The sequence below is a fragment of the Indicator indicator genome, chromosome 1 (genome assembly GCF_027791375.1).
Source record: "Indicator indicator isolate 239-I01 chromosome 1, UM_Iind_1.1, whole genome shotgun sequence".
In the NCBI taxonomy this organism is placed as follows: Eukaryota; Metazoa; Chordata; class Aves; order Piciformes; family Indicatoridae; genus Indicator; species Indicator indicator.
The window spans coordinates 79593225-79614430 of NC_072010.1; the positions used below are offsets into that span (position 1 = coordinate 79593225).

Sequence of the window (21206 nt, forward strand, 5' to 3'; positions counted from 1 at the left end):
TTCATTTTTTAGGCTGTTGAGCTGGCATACTAGGGTGTTTTTTTCCTTCTCATGTAAGCAGCATTTAATCAATAATGATGTGAAATGATTGGGCTCCGTGGTCTTTTCCAACCAAAATTATTCTATCATACTGTGACAGCATTTCCATTTAATCTTTAGCAGTTATGTAATACCTACTATTGAGCTACCCTCAACAAACTTTCCTCCCAAATAAAGTTCCATTCAGGCATTTCTTTGTATTTGGGGAGTAAGTATGAAAGAGAGGAGATGGTATGTGTTGTTTTTATAAAGGTCATTTTAGATCTCCAGATGTAAAAGACATTGCCTTAAAGTATTTACCACAGTGGTATTGGACAGTACTTTTTTAGGTTTATTGCTCACCATGAACAGGCATTTTGCACATTTTAGATTTACTGTCTATAAAGGTATGTCCACACAATTAGTTTAAAATTTCAAGTCCTGATGTTTCTGCCTCAAACTGGGAAGGACCCCTGGGTTTGGCTCTTGAGAAGGATTTATGCCATCATTGTGTGGCTCACCCAAACAAAACACAGATTTCCTGTCTATTTGAAAGGATGTGTAAGACTCTCCAGGCTAGACAGTGTGAATGGTGGTGTAGGGTGTACTTGAGAAAAAAATATTTAAATCACTGGAATTTGTCCTCACCAAGAGGGAAGCTGGGGCATCCAAGGCTGAATCTGAGTGAAAGGCAGTAGAACTACCTTACAGAAAGGGAACGTGTTTCAGGCTGTGATACTCCAGAAAGAAACATGGATACAAATTCTGAAGTGGACTGTGCAGACCTTCAGTATCTTGGGAAGACTGAAATCCAGCGTTTGAAGTGCAAAACCATCAACCCGGACAGAGAAGCTGTTGGTGTGCTTTGAATTTTGAAAAGCCTGAGAAGTGACTTTGCATGTCTGTATGTATGTACATATTGCATATACATGTCAGTATGTATAGATACATATGAGTGTGTGTATATATATAATTGTTTTGTATCGTCTGTATTGGTTATGAATGACAGACAGTGAAGGTTTAGTTCAGAATATACTTTGGGAGTTGTAATTTGAAGGGAATCCTTTAATATGGAATTACTGCCATGAATGTTTTCAGAGACCTTTCTGTGGTTTACTTCATAGAAACATAAAATTGTCAGGATTGGAAGGGACATCCAGTTCCAACCCTCTTGCCATGGGCAGGGACACTTTCCACCAGATTAGGTTGCTCAGAGCCACATCCAACCTGGTGTTAAAAACCTCCAGGGATGGGGCTTCTACCACCTCCCTGGGCAACCTGTTCCAGTGTCTCATCACCCTTACGGTGAAAAGCCTCTTCCTTATGTTTAATCCAAATCTTCCCTCCTCTAGCTTGGATCCATTCACCCTAGTCCTATCACTACCTGACACCCTAAAAAGTCCATCACCAGCTTTCTTGTAGGCCGCGTTCAGATAATGGAAGGCCCCAATAAGGTCTCCTCAGAGTCTTCTCTCCAGACTGAACAACCTCAACACTCTCAGCCTGTCTTCACAGGGGAGGTGCTTCAGCCCTGCGATTATCATTGTGGCCTTTCTTTGGACACATTCCATCACGTCCATATCTTTCTTACAATAGGGGTTCCAGAACTGGACACTGGCAAACTTGCTGAGGGTGTGCTCAATGCCACTGTCCACGTTGCCAGCAAAGATGTTAAACAAGACTGGTCCCAGTACTTATCCCCGAGGGACTCTACTTGTCACTGGCCTCCACTTGGACATGGACCCATTGACAGCCACTCTTTAGGTGCAGCTGTCAAGCCAGTTCTTTATCCACTGAATGGTCCATCCATCAAACCCAGACTTTACCAACTTGGTAATCAGGATGTCATGTGGGACAGTGTTGAAGGCTTTGCTCAGGTCCAGATAAATGACACTGGCTGTTCTCCTCTTGTCTGTTGATCTTGTGACCTTGTCATAGAAGGCCACCAGGTTTGTCAGGCACGATTTGCCCTTGCTGAAGCCATGGTGATTATACTAAATCACCTCTTCATTATTCTTCTGCCTCGGCAGTACCTCCAGGAGGATCTGCTCCATGATCTTCATAGGCACAGAGGTGAGACTGACTGGCCTGTAGTTGCTTGCATCATCCTTCTTTAGCTTTTTGAAAATGGGGGTTATATTTCCCCTTTTCCAGTCAGTGGAGACTTCCCTGAACTGCCATGAGTTTTGGAATATAATAAAAAGCAGTTTTGTGACCTCATCTGCCAATTCCTTCAGTATTCGTGGATGTATCCCATCGGGTTCCATGGACTTGTACAGACTTAAGTTCTTCAGATTGTCATGGACCTGATCGTCACTCACAATGGGCAGTTCCTTCTTCCAGCCCCTGCCATTGTCTTCTGTGATTTTAAGAGTGTGGCTGGAGCCCTTGCAAGTGAAGACTAAAGAAGTCGTTGGGAACCTCAGCCTTCTCCATGTCACTTGTTGCCAGTTCTCCCGTTTCCATTCTGAGGGGGCCCACGCCTTCCCTGGTCTTCCTTTTGCCATTAATGCACCTGTAGAACTTTTGCTGTTCCCCTTGATCTCCCTGGCTAGATTTAATTCTAACTGAGCTTTAGCTTTTCTAAGCAGGTTCCTTGCTAATTCTTTATGGAATTGAGCCTAGGTTAGGATAACTCACAGATTGTTGTGGTCAAGGGGGGAATATTATTAATTAATTACCCTCACAACAATAAACAATATGGCAAACAGGTATTAATAAAAATAGTAACCCTTTATTAATAAGAACTGCCAAAACTTGTTGAATAGGATCGTTGTACAGTTGGAATATATATTTACAATGGGAATATGCAGTCTTAGGGCAAAATACAAGCTATTCTATGCAAATTAGGAGGCAACAACTTGGAAAGAGAGAGTCCCTGAGAGCAGATAGCGCTTGATTACAGCGGCGGGAGGCTCGATAAGAACCTTAAAACCCAAAGGGCAATGAAGTAATTACTCACAGCTAGTTTTACCCACACGGGATGCTGCTGCTGTGTGAGAGTTTACCACATGGTCCCAGGCTGATCTGGCAGACGGCAGGCAGTTAACGATGCTCTTCACGATGGGCATTTGATTGGTTTCTGGGTAAACTGAGGCACGGCACGATTCTAATGGGAAGGGGAAGCAGGCTAGGTGGATCTGGCTTCTAGGCTTGTGGCTTTTCTGGCTTTCTGTGTATGGCTCGTGGCTTTATCCCTGGCTCTGGACCATGCACTCAAGGCAGCTTCTATGAGACAAGGGTCCAAGTATGTGTGAAAGCAAGGTTTGAAGCAAGGCAAGACAAGGGTGACTACCAAGTCACTTGTATATATACAAATTGCCAGAGATTGGTTGGTCCAATGGGTCACTGAAGCTAACCTGTAGCTGCCCAATGGAAAGGCGTTCTGCTAGGCTATAGCCATAAAAGGCAGAAACAAAGCCCTCGTATCTGGGGAAAGAGTGGTCAGCTTAGGTGCTCTCACCCCAGATAAACATCTTGTTTACCAGACAGGCAGGAGTCCTGTCCCCTTTGTTCTTTTTCCCACATTGCCCTGTTTTCCTGCAGGAAGGAGGGGAGAGAAAGGGACCTTGTCTAGACATCTTAAGGCCTGTCTTGGTTTGTGCTGGGCCATGTCATGGCCCTACCATGACACAGATGAGAATGACACAAGAAGTTGTTTATGTTCCTCACATAGTTTTGCTGATGGACCTTAGTCTTGCAAATTTTAGATACTTCATTCATATATTACCCTGACAGATGGATCTACCAGACATAACTAATGTAACATGAAGCAACTTGACTTTTGCCCAAGTTAGGCAGCTGGATGAGGCCTTCTCAAGACGACAAGAAAAAAATACACAAAACTACTTTTGGGATGAAAAACAGTGGCATTATTAATATGTTACTGTTTTAGACCCCTGTTTGTAACCACCTACTTTTTTTTTTTCTTTTTTTTTCTACCAAAAATTCAGAAGACTAAAAAAAAAATCCAAATAATGCTTTTCCTAAATTGAATAAGTGATTTAGTAGCTTATTTACAGTGGCTTTTTTGGTATTCCCATTTAGTTGCACTATATCTTAATCTATTGAACACAAGATTGGTGAACTGCAAAAAAAAAAAAAAAAACAGATTTAGAAACAAAATTATGAAGTGTTAGTATGTCTGGCCTAGTGTTATTTTAAAGGAGGTGAGAAAGCTGGGAAATAAGCCATTTGAGATTTATAAGGGGACAAGCAAGAGCACCTGTGTTGTTACAGCAAATTCTTGAAATTTTCTCTGCGCAGACTTAAAATCGATGGATGAGTGGCTTGCTGAGAAGATCCCAAAGACTGATCTCATAGTTAACTTGTGTGGCTGGAGCAGGGCAACACTCTTTGTAACTGGCCATCTTTACAATGTATGAGAGGATTTTGTTCTGTTTTGTTCTGTGGTGTGATTTGGCTTATTTAGCTTTGAAATCAGAGGCTACCTTGTGAGGTGTGCTGTTCAGTGTGAGCAGCATCCAAGTGTGCTTCTTGTTCAAGAATACCAGTGAATTGTGCCTTTGACCTTTACCCATGTGAAAGCTTCCGTTTTATCTTGGTGTCATAGCCCTTCTACATTTCCCTAGGACTGCATTCTTGGCATGCAGGCATGCAGGCAGGGCAGTCTTGTAGCGATCTACCTCACGCTGGAATCAGGACAAATTCCTGCTTATAGACAAAGTTTAAAACAACTAAGTATTTTGGGCTCTCCTGCTGCAACTGCGTAAATATGAACTTGGGCTATTTTAAAAACAGAATGCCAGAGAGAGGCATTGCTTCAGTGATGAAAAGTCTTGGGTTGCATCTTGGTGAATAGAGTTTGACTTGTCCAACCTAAATGATTCTGTGAATGGAGGGAGAAGCCTCTAATTTTGATAGCAACTGTTCAATTTAAGTACATTGGTTCTGAAATTCCAGGCCTTGCAGGAAGTTGTACCTTGAAACATGTAGACTATACTGTGAAACAGTGATCTGCAGTTCTGTGTTTGTGTTGCGTAGAAACTAAAATAACTGAAAACTGGAAAAAAAATGTTTACAGAATCTTTAATGCAAATAATCACTATGACATTTCAAACTCTGAGAATTATGCAACAGTTTTTGTAGATGCAGCTCAGTTCTGACTGAGGCCACTAATTCATCCTTCCTTTTAAATCAGAAAAAATTGGGAATTCTTGTTTAAACTTAGATTTTATTTCCTAACATAGCTGACAAAGACGGACAGAAGGAAGTGTTGTATTGGCAAGGACTGGCATCAAATGTCCAGTTTTGGTTAGATGTGCCCTGGAGGCCCTGGCTATAAATGAATTGTACTTATTTAAAATCACAGAATGGTTTGGATTGGAAGGGGTCCTAAAGATCATCCAGTTCCAACGCCCCTGCCATGGGCAGGGGCATCTTTCACTGAATCGAGTTGCTCAAAGCCCCATCCAGCCTGGCCTTGCGAGAGAGAGGGCATCCACAACGTCTCTGGCCAACCTTTTCCAGTGCCTCACATGGGAAGTGGTGCTGTGAATTCTGCAGTCGGAGAGCTGCAGTCACCAAAACAAAACAAACAAAAAAACCCACCATGCGCTGTTTTGGGGTCACAGCACTTTGACGTCAGCCGCTTTCATGGCCCGAGGACGGGTTAATCAGCATGAGAATAGTAGTAGTACTGCGAAAGCGAACGGGAGCCCCGCCCTAGCTCTGAGGGGCGCTGCTTTCTCGCCAGGCCGGCAGGGGGCAGGCGGGCCGCTTGGCGGCGCCTGCCCGGTGCAGGACGCTGGAGGAGCGGTGCGCCCGGTGCAGGTCTGGAGTCCTCCTTGTGGCGGCTGCGTGCTGCCTTTATCGGTGTGGCTGAAACCCGGCGGCGGGGGTGTTTCATGAGCAGAAAGGGAATTTCCTTCCTTCCCTCCTCCCCCCAGCACCTCCGTCATTTTGGAGAATTATTTAAATTTAGCGTGAGCAGTGGTCATACGAATCAGTAAATTTCAGGCAATATAAGGACATGACATAACAGAAGATAGCCTTTAAAAACGGAAGTGGCTGGGCAGCCCAGGTTAAAATACCCCTGGGCATTAGTATGACTGTCAATTTTCGTATTTCCCAAGTTTTACCTGAGAATCGTCCTAGGAACTGTTCATTAGCTGCTTCTTGAGAGGGGTCAGTGCCTCTGGGTGGGTAGGTCACCACTGCTCATTTTAAACACACTGCTTTGAGATAAAAGGAAGGGGCCATTAACAAGATAGATGAGAGGGATGATGAGCTAATTCTCTATTGCACAAGTATGGTACAGTTTCTGTCCTGTATCGCTGCCACTACGTGCGGTGAACGATTTGCAGCCTCACATGTGAGCCAGCAGCTAGGCCTTCTGTCTTTGAGTCATCAGGGGGTGGAATGAAGGGTTAATAGACAAATAATTTCTAGCAGTTGCTTTCCAGCTGGGCACAGGTCCCTGGAACTGTTCATCCTTTGCCTCTGGGACTCCAAAAGCAAAAGCCTGTATGACAAGGTTACAACAAAGGTGCTCTTTCGTAGATGAAAATAAATTCTGTTGAGAGGAAGGAGGGGGTAATGCACACCCCTGAGTCTGCTGGGCATTCATGTGAACAGTACCTAGAGGAATTCAGAATGTGTTTGAAAACAGAGAAAATGGGTTCTATTTGTTAATACTGTTGTATGCTGAAGTAGTTTAGTTACTTTATTCAATTTCCTGTTTACTTTTAAATTTTAATGATATTTTTTTATGACTTTTGGTGTTATTTACACATAGATCTGCTTGTCCAGTGGTTTTTCCTCTCTCTCTCCCTTCTCACCCTCACTGTGTCCTCCTCTCCCTCATAGCCAGTCAACCTCCTTGCTGCATCAGGCTAAACCATTATGTCCTAAACTCTCTAGCCTGTGAAATTCAGAATGCCTTTCTTAATGACTTCCAAGCAGTAACTGTAAAAACACAGATTTATTTGAAAAAAATGGATTGGAAAGAGTGTTTTATTACTAAAGTATTTGCATGCATGTGTCATTGAGATCACTAACAGATTGCTTATAGTTGTTTGAAACTGGAGGGTTTCCCCTTTGTGTCGTATCTTCAAAGCTTATCAGTATTTTACTTCCAGAGGTTTTTTCAAAGCACTGGTAGAATGACACGCTCAGAGAAATGCTGCCATTAATGCTTTTGTTAATGCTAAAGATTTTCTGGGTTGTAGGTTCAGATGATCTCATTCTGTCACTCAGAATTAATATAGAGATACTACATTAGAATATGAATGTTTAGCTTCCAGCATCTTTAGTTGCCTCCAAAATATTTCTGGTTTAAGTATTTTAATCTTTTCTTTCTATCCATTTGTGCAGGGTTTTAGAACTAATATTCATGCTATGCTCTACTTACCTGAAAAAAAGTGTTTCTTGACGTACGGGATATAATAAATGTAATTAAATAGTGAGCATTCACCAGAAAGCATTGTGAACTATGGACAGTACATCAATTTCTAGTCATGTTGTGGACTTCATTGAAAGCAGGTTTCTATGGGATTCCACCATCTATATATCCCACTACGGTTTCAAAAAAACAAAACAAAACAAAACAAAACAAAACAAAAAAACAAAAAAAAAAACAAACAAACAAAAAAAAAAAAACAACCCCAACACCCAAAAACCCAGCATGCCAAAATACACGTGTGCCCACAAACTGCAAAATCAAAACAGAACTTTTATGTTCTTGCCCATTTGACTTGTCTCATGTTACAACTCAGTTCAGTCTGTTCCTCCCCTTGCTTGGCTGCTCAGGAAGATGAAAGTGCTGGTGGACGTTGTAGCACAGAAAATACCATGTGAAAATGATGTTCATATAGCAAGAAACTATCTTATGAAGATCTTGAGAAGTTCCATGAGGTACAGTACTGATGTTACAAGTGCCACCCTTCTGTACATTCCCACTGATTTGGATTCCTCCTACCAGCTGTCAAGCCTGTAGCAAACCATTGCAGAAGCCTCCTTCCCAACCTTGATTGCCTTACGCTCCAAATTTTGTTTGTGTTGTGGTAGCTTTCTAGTCTTGTGTTTCCTTAGTGGTGCATCAGAGAAAAGTAATTGTCTCATAATAGAAAAACCTTTTTGCTGAATTGATGCTTAGGAGTTCTGTTGAATTTGTCTAAATAGGTATCTGTCATTTGCTGAGCTGATATCAGTACTATCAGGGATGAGCTTTAAGGGGAAAAAAACCCTTTTGTTTTGTGCAGCTGAACAGTCTTAGAGCCTTTGGAACCTGCAAGGACTGTCTGGAGTCCATCATCATAGGACTGAGCTGAATCTTTTGTACTTGTTTCAAACTGAGGGTATTGGGGCTTCTCCACTTTCTCTCTTGAATTTTATACCCTACCCAGAATGAGGAACATAGTGGGGTTCAGCTTAACTGGTTTCTGTTTCGTCATGCTGGGAAGAGTAAGCTTTAGTTTATGGAAACAATTACTTTTTTTTTTTTTTTTGTGACAGTAATGATGCTACAAATCTTAGTGCAATTACAGCTTCCCTATAGAATTATTCTCTATTTGTAATTTTGCATGCAGAGTTTGCAAAGGCAATTCATCATTGAATTCACCAGATCTTCCTGAATATACTGCAAAAAGCCATGTACTCAAATTTAACCTGTTTTGAAGATACTGGATTTATAATAACCTTTAGTTTTATTCTGTAACTCAGTGGCTCTCCAATAACACACATTTATAAAAAGGGGAAATGAGCAAAAAAAGTAGAACTGCCTTGAGAGTTCAGTTTGAAAATAGGGAACACTTTCTCGTCTTAACAAATTACTTCGTAACTTGAAGAAATCGCTTAATCTTGCAGTAACAAACTTCATAAATACATAAGAGCATAAAAATCCTTCAAGAGTTAAGGTCCTATAACATAGTCTTTGCTTCAGACTGTGACTTGGAAGGTATTTGTCTCACCTTATACCTTGCCCAAATTTTAAATTACACTTCCTCCAGGATAAGCCAAAGAGAAGGGCAGGATGAATTACCTTCAATAAGTTCCTGCTTCGTTCCTAAGCAACTGAGAAGGTCTAAACAAATGGCCTACGCTCAGCATCTGCTCACTGAAACAGAAGTAGCTGAATTCCACACAGAAAGTTTATTTAACACTTGGGAAAAAAGAATGCACTTACTTCTTGAGTGCCGAGAGGCATTACAAACAGCAAGTCCTTGGAAAGAACTGCAAGCTACTGTTATTAATCCCTGAACAGAAGATAGGGGCAGAAAAGAGCATAGGGCAGTTTTGAAGGTTTGCAAGGTACTGAACTCTAAAAACTTACCGTTGTACTTCTTAGAAGAGATTTCTTTAGTTCCATGAGCATGTACGTTTTGGGATGATATCCAGGTAGATATTTGGGGACTGACATGAATTGCTGAACTATCTTTGAGGTGTATTTAAAAAAAAAAACAAAAAACAGAGCCTACTGAACAAACAACAGCAAAAATCCCACAACAAAACCCCCAAAACAAATAAAAGCAAATAAACAAACAAAACTCCATGCATAGCTGGGGTGCCAAACATTTTAAGAGCTGAAGCAGAACTTGGCTGGAGTTATATCACTTACTAACTTGCATGAAACAATGTCCATGGCTTTATTCTTTCCTGTTAACTCTTTTCTTCGCACCTCCTCCCATAAGCACATACCTTGCTAAAGCCCTCCTGTACTGCTGTCATATCGTAGAAGATTGGTAAGCTAATACTTAGCTTTAACTACTAATGCTCGGCATGTGACAGGTACTTTTAAAATTTGCTTGCCTGTCTCCACCCCTCATAAAAACTACTCCACCCCCAAAATAAATAATGAAAAAAAAAATACCCCTAAAACACCCAAGTGCAGCCCTTGGACGGGTACTGATGTTTCACTGCATCTTGAGCTTTTAAAGGAATACTGGTGTCTTTTCAAACCTGGCATGCATTAGAATGTTGTCTCATTTTCTGTTGTTTAAAGCCATTACACTTCTGTCCTATCTGTGTAGCATTAGACTACTGCCCTGCTAGATTTTTTGCTGACTGTCACCTTACTGAACTGTTTGCATTAAATTAGTATACTCTGCTGTTCTCATTTTCAGAAGAAATGACCTAGCCTGCAGGCCTCACTCCTGGCACGCAACCAAATTTACAGAAAGTCAACCTGAGATGGCCACGTCACACCTTTCCTCGTCCAATGCCTGCACTTCCTGGCACTCGCGCTATCATGCAAGGTGAGTCTCCGCTTAAGTTACATGCATTAAGCTCCAACAGGGAGACAGCAATGATGTAGGTCATGTCGTTGAGTGTTTTTAAAACCACGAATGCAGAATGGTTGTATTATACGTACTGCCTGCCCTTTCAGTGCTTGAAGAGGGAGCATGGGAATTTTGACATATGGATGAGTGGATTTCAGGAACAGTATGTGATATGTGCATGTGATTGAAAGGTAAGAAGCTAACTTTAAAGACAGGCAGAAGGTTATGTTTCTTCCTCTGTTTTTCCTTTCAGTGTCCACTGGTAAAATTGCAAGTACTTGTAAGAAAAAAGCCAAAAACTAACCAAGCCCATCAAAATTAGTATACGTAAAGTGAAATAGTAAAGGGAGGAGAAATTGAAACACACTGTTTCAGACTATTAAAAAAAACTTTCCTAAAGGGAGGGTACAGGATGTTTTCCTTGTGGACTTTAAGGTATTACTGTGTTTGTTCAAACTGTCTGTAATCTGATCTCTCCTACAGCTGTCCTATTGCTTGTGTACTGAGGTAGTAAGGTGATGTTGATGTTGATTTATTGTTAGTTAAAACAGAAGAATGTTCATATTTTATAATTTAATTTTCATGTCATTTTTACATTGTTTTCCTTTCTACTATTTTTAAAATAACTTGCTTTCTGCCCTTGACTAGAATATGAATATTAACATTTAGACGGACAGCTTTTTAAATGTGTTTTATAATATTTCATTAGCAGAAGTTTTTAGGACATGTCTCTCAAATCCTTGATTATAATTATCGCTGGTTTACACTGATTTAGGGAGTTTGTGTTTACATTTGCTGTAGATAGGCTGAATTAGATTTACAGGTTTGAAGACAGTAAAAGAAAATTCAGGAATTTCTGAAATCTGCATAGTGTTGCTGGTTGCAGTGCTAAGTATTTCTGCTTTCAGTCTACTGAGTCTTCTGATGAAGCTGTAAATCAGTAAATGTTTCCTACTCTTCCTGATGCATGTCCTTGTACCTTGTGTGTCTGGTAATATTTTACTCTCATGTCTCAAAGTGTGATTTGATAGGAGCTGAGCAAATCACAATTAAAAAAAAGGTTTGGTTCAAGGCCAGTTTGAAATGAACTTTTGGTAGTAAATTGTGGGTGTAAAGGAAAAGGGGGAGTAAAACAAAGCAATAATCACCCTCCACATGTTGGAAATAGCAGTAACTGCTGGTAGATGTAGATACTAATAACCCAAACAAATTCTTTCCCAGATGCTGCTGAAATATTTAGTGGCTTTAGCACAGTCTAATACCAGGGCACTGCCACCGAGCTTGTGCTGCTCACTAGAAAGGTGATGTATTTGAGAGATGTATCAGTCCTGGTATCTGTTGTGCAGGACAGCTTTGATGGCAGAGCTGACTTGGTGACCTGGTGGATAAGAAGTTATCCATGGGAGAGCAATGTGCCCTTGTGGCCAAGATGGCCAGTGATATCCTGGGATGCATTAAGAAGAGTGTGTCCAGCAGATCGAGGGAGGTTCTCCTCTCCCTCTTCTCTGCCCTGGTGAGACTTCACCTGGAATATTGTGTCCAGTTTTGGGCTCCCCAGTTCAGGAGGGACTCTACTCGAGAGAGTCCAACAGAGGGCTACAAGGATGATTAAGGGACTGGAGAGGCTGAAAAACCTGGGGCTGTTCATCCTGGAGAAGAGAAGACTGAGAGGGGATTTAATAAATGTTTATAAATATCTGACGGCTGGGTATCAAGAGGGAGGGGACAGGATCTTCTCAGTTGCACCTTGTGATAGGACAAGGGGCAATGGATATAAACTACAGCACAGGAAGTTCCACCTCAACATGAGGAGGAACTTCTTTACAGTAAGGGTCATGGAGCACTGGAACAGGCTCCCCAGAGGCTGTGGAGTCTCCTTCTCTGGAGGCTTTCAAGACCCATCTGGATGCATTCCTGTGTGACCTGCACTAAATTATATGGTTATATGGTCCTGCTTGGACAGGGGGTCTTGGGCTCGATGATCGCCAGAGGTCTCTTCCAACCCCTAACATCCTGTGGTCCTGTGACTTCAAACTGCTGCTGCTGGAGGCCCAGCGTTCACAGCATACCAGGCCAAGGATTTGGGTATTTTGAGGATCCCAGTTGCAGAGGGGTTTTCTTTGGCTCTGCAAATAGAGGTGAGCCTCTTCAGAGCTTCCCCACTTTGAAAGTACAGTTCACAAACTGAGAAGCACCCAAGCTGAACTGGAGGCTCGGCAATCAGCTGACAGCAGCAGTATGCAAAGAGATAATAGAAATGGCCACTTCCCAGGCTATTTATAGCCTGAGGATCCCATCCTTGTACTATTTCTGGAAGTTATTTGCCTTCCTTGTGCTAAGCATCTAAGATTTGTATTCATAGCCTAAAATCTTTCCTGAATGTACCTGACTGCATTCTTTCTGCGTGTGAAAAGTAAATCACTTGTAAAACATGGAGAGTTCAGAGGGAGAGATTCTTTCTCCTCCCTTCCAAGCAGGATATGTGTGGTTTGGGGAGAGGGGATAGGGTACCCTGCAGCTGGATTGCCCTGCAGTTAAAAGACCACAGGAGGCCATGCTTTGCAGTAGCACAGGATCAGAAATATTCCTGTCCTTTCTTTGAAGCTTTTGCTTCAAAGGGTTTTTGTTAGGTATTCAGACAGAGCTTTGACCTCTTGTGCTGATGATCATATCTGATACCAGCAGGCCTACATGAGACTTGTAAATTGAGACTTTCCTGCTTGGGTGTCATCTTTATTTTAATTGATGCCAAATATCTCTTATAGTGCTGAAGAGAAGGAAAAAGAGCAGCAATTCATAGCAATATCTGGCTTATATTCTTCATTAACAAAGATGATGTTAATAATGACTACGACACTTTTGTGTGAAGCACAGTTTCTGCCTAAGATGGCAACTGAGACCTTCTTAAGTATTCAGCAAGGTGGTTTAAAATGCTGAAAATAAAAAAAAAAGAACAAAAAAACGCCATGAGCTAGTGTCTTGTTAATAAAATGCTTTTTTAAAAATAAGGACAAAGTATACCTTCTCTGATTTAACATAAACTGCTGTAAACTATGTAGAGGGGTGACAAAAACAATTCTTGTGCGGACACTGAATTCCAAAGAAATGTTGAGTTGATATCTGCAATACTTTTGGCAGGAAAAATAAGTATCTCTGTAGCTCTTGGTGTTTTTCCTGTGGACTAATCTAATTTCATTGCTAGCTTTCACAGGCTTCTTTACTGTACAAGATTTGATAGATGCTTCATATAATTATAGCTACAGGGAAATAGAATAATTCTGGGATTTCTACCAAGAGGCTTTGCATGCAAGGGCAAGAATCTGAATTTAATATATAAAAGCTAGAAGGGCTGCCAATGAAGTTCAAACAGGGAGATGTGAAAGGCTATCATCTCAGTATCAGTGTGCTGGATTGACAGGAGGTGGGTACTCTGTGAAAGAACAAGTCCAAGTGCTGGGTGCTGCACTTTGACCACAACAACCCCATGCAGAACTACAGGCTGGGGTCAGAGTGGCTGGAGAGCAGCCAGGCAGAAAGGGACCTGGGGGTACTGATTGACAGCAGCTGAACATGAGCCAGCAGTGTGCCCAGGTGGCCAAGAGAGCCAATGGCATCCTGGCCTGCATCAGGCATAGTGTGGCCAGCAGGAGCAGGGAGGTCATTGTACCCCTGTACACAGCACTGGTTAGGCCACACCTTGAGTACTGTGTCCAGTTCTGGGCCCCTCAGTTTAGGAAAGATGTTGAATTGCTGGAGCATGTCCAGAGAAGGGCAACGAGGCCTGGTGAGAGGCCTTGAGCACAAGCCCTGTGAGGAGAGGCTGAGGGAGCTGGGACTGTTTAGCCTGGAGAAGAGGAGGCTCAGGGGAGACCTCATTGCTGTCTACAACTACCTGAAGGGAGGTTGTAGCCAGGAAGGGGTTGGTCTCTTCTCCCAGGCAACCAGCAGCAGAACAAGAGGACACAGTCTCAAGCTGCGCCAGGGGAGGTTTAGGCTGGAGGTGAGGAGAAAGTTCTTCACAGAGAGAGTGGTTGGCCATTGGAATGTGCTGCCCAGGGAGGTGGTGGAGTCACCTGGAGGTGTTCAAGAGGGGATTGGATGTGGCACTTGGTGCCATGGTTTAGATAATCATGAGGTTTAGGGTGACAGGTTGGACTCAATGATCTTTGAGGTCTCTTTCAACCTTCTTGAAATGAAAAATGAAAGATAGACAAGAGAGAAAATAACAGAAATTATTTGGTAAGAAAACAACAGAAGCAGCAAGATTTTGAAATATGTCCTAGGCAAATGATGCAGGGAAAATGCAGTGTCAAATATGACTTTTCTATAGAGGAGAGAGTGGCAGAGGGGAACTGATGGTGGTAAGGATTTTTGAAGGAAGATCAGAAGTTTAGTTTCGGTCAAGCAAAGGTTGCTTGATGCTCTGGCATCTCCCCCGATATTTTTCTCTCAGTGTTGTGGAACTGGGTGGAATTGAATGACATTGTTCTATTCTCACACTAAATCCAAAACACAGCACTGCACCAGCTACTAGGAATAAAATTACCTGTATCCCAGCCAAAATCAGGACAGTGCCGATCTGAGAGTGATTTGAAGCCACATTAAAGTGCATGTGGAGGCTCAGAACTAAAATAGTGGCATTTGAGGAAAATATTCATAGTGTACCTCCGTTTAAAGTATTAAATGGATGGGCAGATTTGGATAATCAGGATAAGGGAATAACTTTATGGGCTGGAGAAATTCAGATTTAGGCTACAAAAGATGAACAGGGAAGTGTGTGAGTTTAACAGCTGGAAGAATCAGGGTACCTGTAAAACAAATTGAAAATTAAGTTGATTTTTGTCCTGGGAAAGAGTGAGCTAATAGAACTCAAACCAGCTTTGTTTAAAAATAAACTTAGCAAAATTAACAGTTTGCAGAGGGAGAAGGGAGCCTTCTAGGAGATAAATAGGTATTAGTTGTTGGTAAACTTATAAAGGGGACTTCAGCTGGATACTCCAAAGCTCAGTGGAGCTTTGAATCAGTGTCAGACAGAGTACGAAGACTTTGTATAAAAAAAATTCAAAAGTTATTAGATTGTTTTTCTTGAGTAGCTGTTACACAGATGGATCTTAACCAATGTTAGTAAAATTGGTGTCTATATGCTTATAGTTATCATTTTTTAACTTACCTATTTATGCTGAAGGTTTTTTTTGTTTTCTACTGTAGTTGTTCTTCTCATGACCTATCAAACTCGTGGGAACAGTCAAGTCTACATCGCACTTCTGACCAGTTCAGCTCTTTGGGGAGTATGGACAGCTGGGACCACACTCCACAAGTAGCCCAGTATGGAAGACTTTCTTCTGCAAGGTCTAATAGTAGCATTGATCATCTAGGAAACCAAAGTAAACGGGATTCAGCCTATGGGTCTTTCTCCACAAGTTCTAGCACCCCTGACCACACTCTATCCAATGCAGACACTTCTTCAACAGAGAACATGCTATGCAAAGTAGGCTACTGGGAGACTGCTAAGCATGGAAACAAGTCTGGCCAGTTCTTGAATGACAACAGTGGAATGGAGGACAAGCTTGGGTATTTGCCAGCTTCCATCCAATACGAGAACAGCAGAAATCCTAGAATAGAGGAACATTCCGATAGCAAGCTCACTAGCACTGGAAGATCCAGTTTTGGACCTGTGTGGTATGTTCCTGAAAAGAAAAAGTCTTCGTCTCCTCCCCCACCACCTCCACCTCTTCGTAGTGACAGCTTTGCTGCTACCAAGGGCCATGAGAAAGCCCATGGCCCTGTGTACTCAGAGGGTGCCAGCATGCAGCACTTTACTGCCCTGAACCGGTCTCAGCCCAGGAGTGACTGGAACTTGGAAACTGTGGAGCATCAGTGTCGGCCCTCCAGGGCATGCGACGGGAGGGTCAGCACCTCAAATTGTAAATCTGATCTCAGTTCAGAACATACTTTTTCTTCAACTGGTGAAAGGTATAATAGTAATACAGGAGCTGTTAACAAACTGCAGTCATCCTTGTCCAGCACTGATGTTCGGTTTGCACATCCTACTTACAGTTACCACCACCAGCACCAGTACAGCGATGAAAGCACTTTTTTTCACAATGCCAGAATCATAGCTGCATCTAAAGATCAGCAACATTATGTGTCTTATAGTGGCAATCAGGAGTTACCTACAGATCATTTTCATGGCTACAACATTTCCTCTTCTTCAAACAGTGCTGCTGAACAGAAGGTGGACAACACTGGACAGAGTCGCTATTACTGTGTGACAGCAAAACAGCCTGCTCAGGGAAGCTCAAAGCCACTACATCTCAAGGATGACATCTGGAAACCTGCAGTGGGGTCTGATGCATCGTTTGGGCCTCACGAAAGTCCTGCAGTCGTCATGATGGTCCAAAAACCAAAATACTATCTACCTCAACAGTCTGTCGAATCTTCACTGAAAGGGTGTGAGAACAATACTCATTATTCAGTGGACAGAGAGTGTGATGCTAGGTGTGCTGTAGTAGAAGAAGCTAAAAAAAACAATCATACTGAAAAGTCTGGACAAAAGAAAAAATTTGAGAGCAGCTATGAGGAAAGTGAAACTAAGTACGGTCAACAGGACTGTGTAAAGGCCTGTGCCCTTACCACTGAAAACAGATCTGCTCAGAAAGATTTTAGGTGGGGGAAAGATGAGAGTAACAAGATTTCTCTTCAAAAGACCCCAATGTTGCACTCTTTAGCTCAGGAAGGGAAAAACCAATCGGGCAACAGCCCAGAAGTGGTAACAGAGCGACAGGCCCCGTTTGACACTCACTTGTCTAAACAGGCACGAAGGAGTGATCGTTTTGCAACAACCCTGAGAAATGAGATCCAAATGAGAAGAGCAAAGCTGCAGAAGAGTAGGAGCACCGCTACATTAGTAGCATCATCTGAAACAGAGGAGTGCAATGATACCTGGAAGCCAGATTCTGCAGAAAATGTCACCACCTCCCCAGACACTAACTTTACTAGCACCTACAAAGATCACCTCAAGGAAGCCCAGGCCAGGGTTCTGAGAGCAACGTCCTTCAAACGGCGGGACTTGGAGCCCAGCCCTGCTGATTATCTCCCCAGGTCACCTGAGCAGAAAACTGGTAGTTACAACTCTTCATTATCGCCTTTGGTTTCTGAAGATGTATCTGAATGCCTGGAGGCTACACAAGCTAAACCAAACCCTACAGGGAGTGGCACTCATCATGTTTCTCGCATCGGAGCCAGGAAGAGGTTTACAACAGATCAAAAACTGAAGTCTTACTCTGAACCAGAGAAGATGAATGAGGTGGGGATGTCAGAGGATGAGTACCATGCTCGTTGCCATCCAAATACATCTGAAGAAGCCCTGGGCTCATTTGCAGACAGATGGAAATTTTTTGAAGAAACAAGTAAGCCTGCATATAGGAAATTGGCACAGAAACCAACTCCCCACAGTCTAGTTGAGGGAGAGTCTGAGGGGCCAGATAGGAAAGCTCACAGTGGACAAGAGGGAGAGGAGTCATGGTATGAGAGAAGAGGTTGGGCAGCCTCTGCTGGACTTGAAACTGCATGTGCTTTAAAAGATAATGTCCACCATACTAGCACCAATAAGGCTGGGAAATCTGAAAAGCCACAGCGCTTGGGAACCTTTGCAGAGTACCAAGCATCATGGAAGGAGCAGCGGAAGCCAATGGAGACAAGAAGCTCAGGAAAGTACCATTCAGCTGATAATATCCTTGATGCAGGCCACGAACAACTTGAGAAACCCCAGTACATCCATGAGAGATCTAGATCATCCCCTTCTACTGATTTCTACAAACAGGTACAAGTGTTATTTTTGCATTATCCTTTAAATTGCTTAAGGTGGAGGGGGAAAGAGACAATGTTTATGAAAATTACCAGTTTAGGAACACCATGTACTATGGTGTCTGCCTTTTGTCAGGGAATAATTGTTAAATTATTGAATTGTTAAAGTATTAAGCTCTCAAAATGATGAGGATCAAAGTTTGTATTGCACAGAAACTGAAGGTAGCAAAGAGCAGTTGGATCAAGTAATTTCATGTGTGTTGTATCCAGGTGTAAGAAAACCTGACTGATTTGATAATATCTTCTTTTTTACAGTAGAGATATAGGAGGATCAATGTAATCTTCACCCAGAGTTTTTTCTTCATTGGTGTGAATGCCTTCCCCATTTTAAGGTTTTCAATTCTCTGAAACTGTGTTCCAAGTGGAAATTATAATCATCATTTGTCCAATTTTGTCAATGGTCTAATCCTTTTCCATGGATTTCATCTTCTATACTTGCTTGACACACAAGCTACATAGGGCAAAACTTCTTCCTAATAAAGTTTAGAAATGAAAAATATGCCTGTTCATGTTAAAACTACACTACAGCAACAAATGAGACTTAGTGTCTTATTTTATGCAAGCTTTCTTGGTTGAAAATGTATAAATTTATTCCTTAGATGCCTACTGCCTACTCAACTTGCAAGTAAATACTAAGTTAATTTTTAACTGAGCAGAGCTAGGGAATGGTTAGCAGGTGACAGGGGAAGTAAACAGAGAAACCAAGTCTTTTAAGTTCTCTGTTTAAAAGATGTTCAAAGTACTACAAGATTGCCTGATAGGTATAAGAAGTTATAGTGTGTTCAACCTGTGTTGAACTTCACATTGTGGAAGAAAAGAACTGAGGCAATGCAGCTGTGTATTACTTTTCCCTTTTCCTCATGGTAAAGACATTGCATGCATACACACACACATCCACAAATCACTTGTGTATATACAAGGAGTACCATTAGAATAGCTCAACCAGAAACAAAATGTGTTGATCTCTAGAAACTGAGGAGTCTTAATTTGGGTTTTTTTGTCTTTTAAGTTTTACAAAAGTGATTTCTGATGTGTGTGTGCAGACTTATCTATGTGGATACTTTACTAAGTAGAGCAGAGATTCCAGGCACAGGAAATATTCACCTGGAAGTTATTTTGAAAATTAAATTAACTACATTAAGTAATTGCCTACCCAGCAGAAAAATCATCATATAATCTCTTCCATGTATGCATTTATGGTTTATTAGTCAGTGCCTTTAAGTTCAGTATAGGCCTCCTGAGGCAAAAAGCAGACACCTGTTTAGGCACCTGGAAATTATGGTGATAAGTGCATTGAAGATACTTAAAACAGACTGAAGTAAATAAAGATGTTAATTCACATATGTGATTCAGATTATTCCAGTGCTAGTGCACAATTAAATTTCCTGTAGGTTCAGTGTTTATAATGCAGAGCTATGCTTTGGGCGTGGTTGTTTGAAGATAGTGAGATAATAAAATTCTGGAACAGCAATGTTGTGTATTTTACTGAGAAACTAAAGTACGTGCTCAGGGATTCAAAAGCTGGTGCGTACTTGCCTCTTCTAAAATGTGAGCAGCTCTTCTACTACTTCTTTGCCGTTTTGTTGGGGGTTGTTTTTGTCTTTACCAAATGGGAGTTGTGAATGTTGATATAAATGGTAAGCTCTTCTGTAGATCAGCAAAGTAGAGAAGTAAGTTGAGCACAGCCAGGTCGGTAGTGCTGTGCAAGGTCACAGAGCATACTGTACCACTTAAAAACAGGCTTAAGACATGCTATGCTGTTGACTTCATGTATATTCAAACAGAGCAAAGCCACAAATAAGAGGTTCCATAATCATAGATTTTTTTGGGAGTCTGAAACATGATGACTTGGTGTCTTACTTGTGCTGTAAACCACTTTTAGGAAGTCTCAGTTGAAGTAAGGAGGCAAGCAAAGGATTTAAAGGAAGATGGGGAGCATATTTTATCTAAAGTTAACAATCCAGATGAAAGGAACTGCACCATAGGGTAAGTATTTCTTAATTTCTGTCATTAAGAGATTTCTTATGACAACTATGTATTTTTCTGACCCGAACTGGAAGCTTTGCTATGATAATTTCAGAATTTTTACAATGCCTTTTCTCTTATTTCCCTGCTTCTCTTCACATACTTCAGCCTGTATGATAGAATTAATATTGGGACTGAAATTTACGGGGACTCTAGGGTGAGCTTGAAGAAATTGTCAAGTGCTGAGTGTATTACAGTTTGTTCAGAGCCAGACGGCCAGATGATTCTTACTTGTGTGCATGGAACAATTCAGATATTTTTCATATTTATCAGTTTTGGGGTTGATTTGTTTATTCTGTGATTGTGTTTTGTTTTGGGGATTGTTGGGATTTTTTTTTTTTTTTGGCAGGGGAGGAGGTGTGGGGAGCAGAGTGAGGATGGGAAGGGGGGATATTTGAGGTTTCCCGAAAGCTTTCCAGTATTAGCTTTGGCAAAGAGAGCATGCTACTGGAACACAGTAGCGCTGTAAATTGTACTTTTCTCTACTTGTTTCTTTACAGAGTATGCAAACACCAAAAGCTGTTTTCCCATTTGAATAGCTCTGCTTTTCTCTGTCAATTCATGTTTTAATTGAATATATTCAGACCCTTTTCAACGTGTTCAACTGTATTGACAATGTAGTTAAAATCCATAAATGTCTAATATGCAGGAGAGTGCCCTCCTGCTGGCCCTCATTTTGTTGGAGCCCTTGTAATGTAAGCAGTGATTTCAGTGACCACTGATAATTTTGGCTGCGTAAGTGGCGTGTGGCAGCTGAACCAAGATTGTGCACACACTGCTGTCACCAGGCTTGATAGCTCCCCTTTTTGTAACAGAAGAGACAACCTGTATGGGGAAACTAACATCTATGGGCTTTCCTTGGTTCTGTAAGTGATATTAACCTCTCAAGGGGAGAGAAAATTATGAGCTGTTATAAACACATACTCCAGTCATGACTGTAAAAACTTGCAAAAAATCAATATTTATTTGTGTGTTTATGCAGTATTTTGCATTGCTTAAGGCCCATCTGCTATTTTTCTAATTCTTTGTAGCCCTTTGTGCTTACTGTAGTGATTTCAA

At 41.6% G+C, this 21206-nt stretch overlaps 1 protein-coding gene across 2 annotated transcripts in view; it reads left to right on the forward strand.

Moving 5' to 3' along the window:
• The window catches only part of SHROOM2 (shroom family member 2), a 135119-nt gene that overhangs the window by 76398 nt on the left and 37515 nt on the right, over positions 1-21206 (forward strand). The window contains exons 3-6 of one of the 2 annotated variants that reach the window (XM_054386379.1): positions 7789-7893; positions 10101-10232; positions 15465-18078; positions 20005-20108. In XM_054386379.1, the coding sequence (XP_054242354.1) occupies positions 7789-7893; positions 10101-10232; positions 15465-18078; positions 20005-20108 (2955 nt within the window). The remainder of the gene's footprint in view (positions 1-7788; positions 7894-10100; positions 10233-15464; positions 18079-20004; positions 20109-21206) is intronic. The other variant, XM_054386380.1, reaches the window with a different exon arrangement.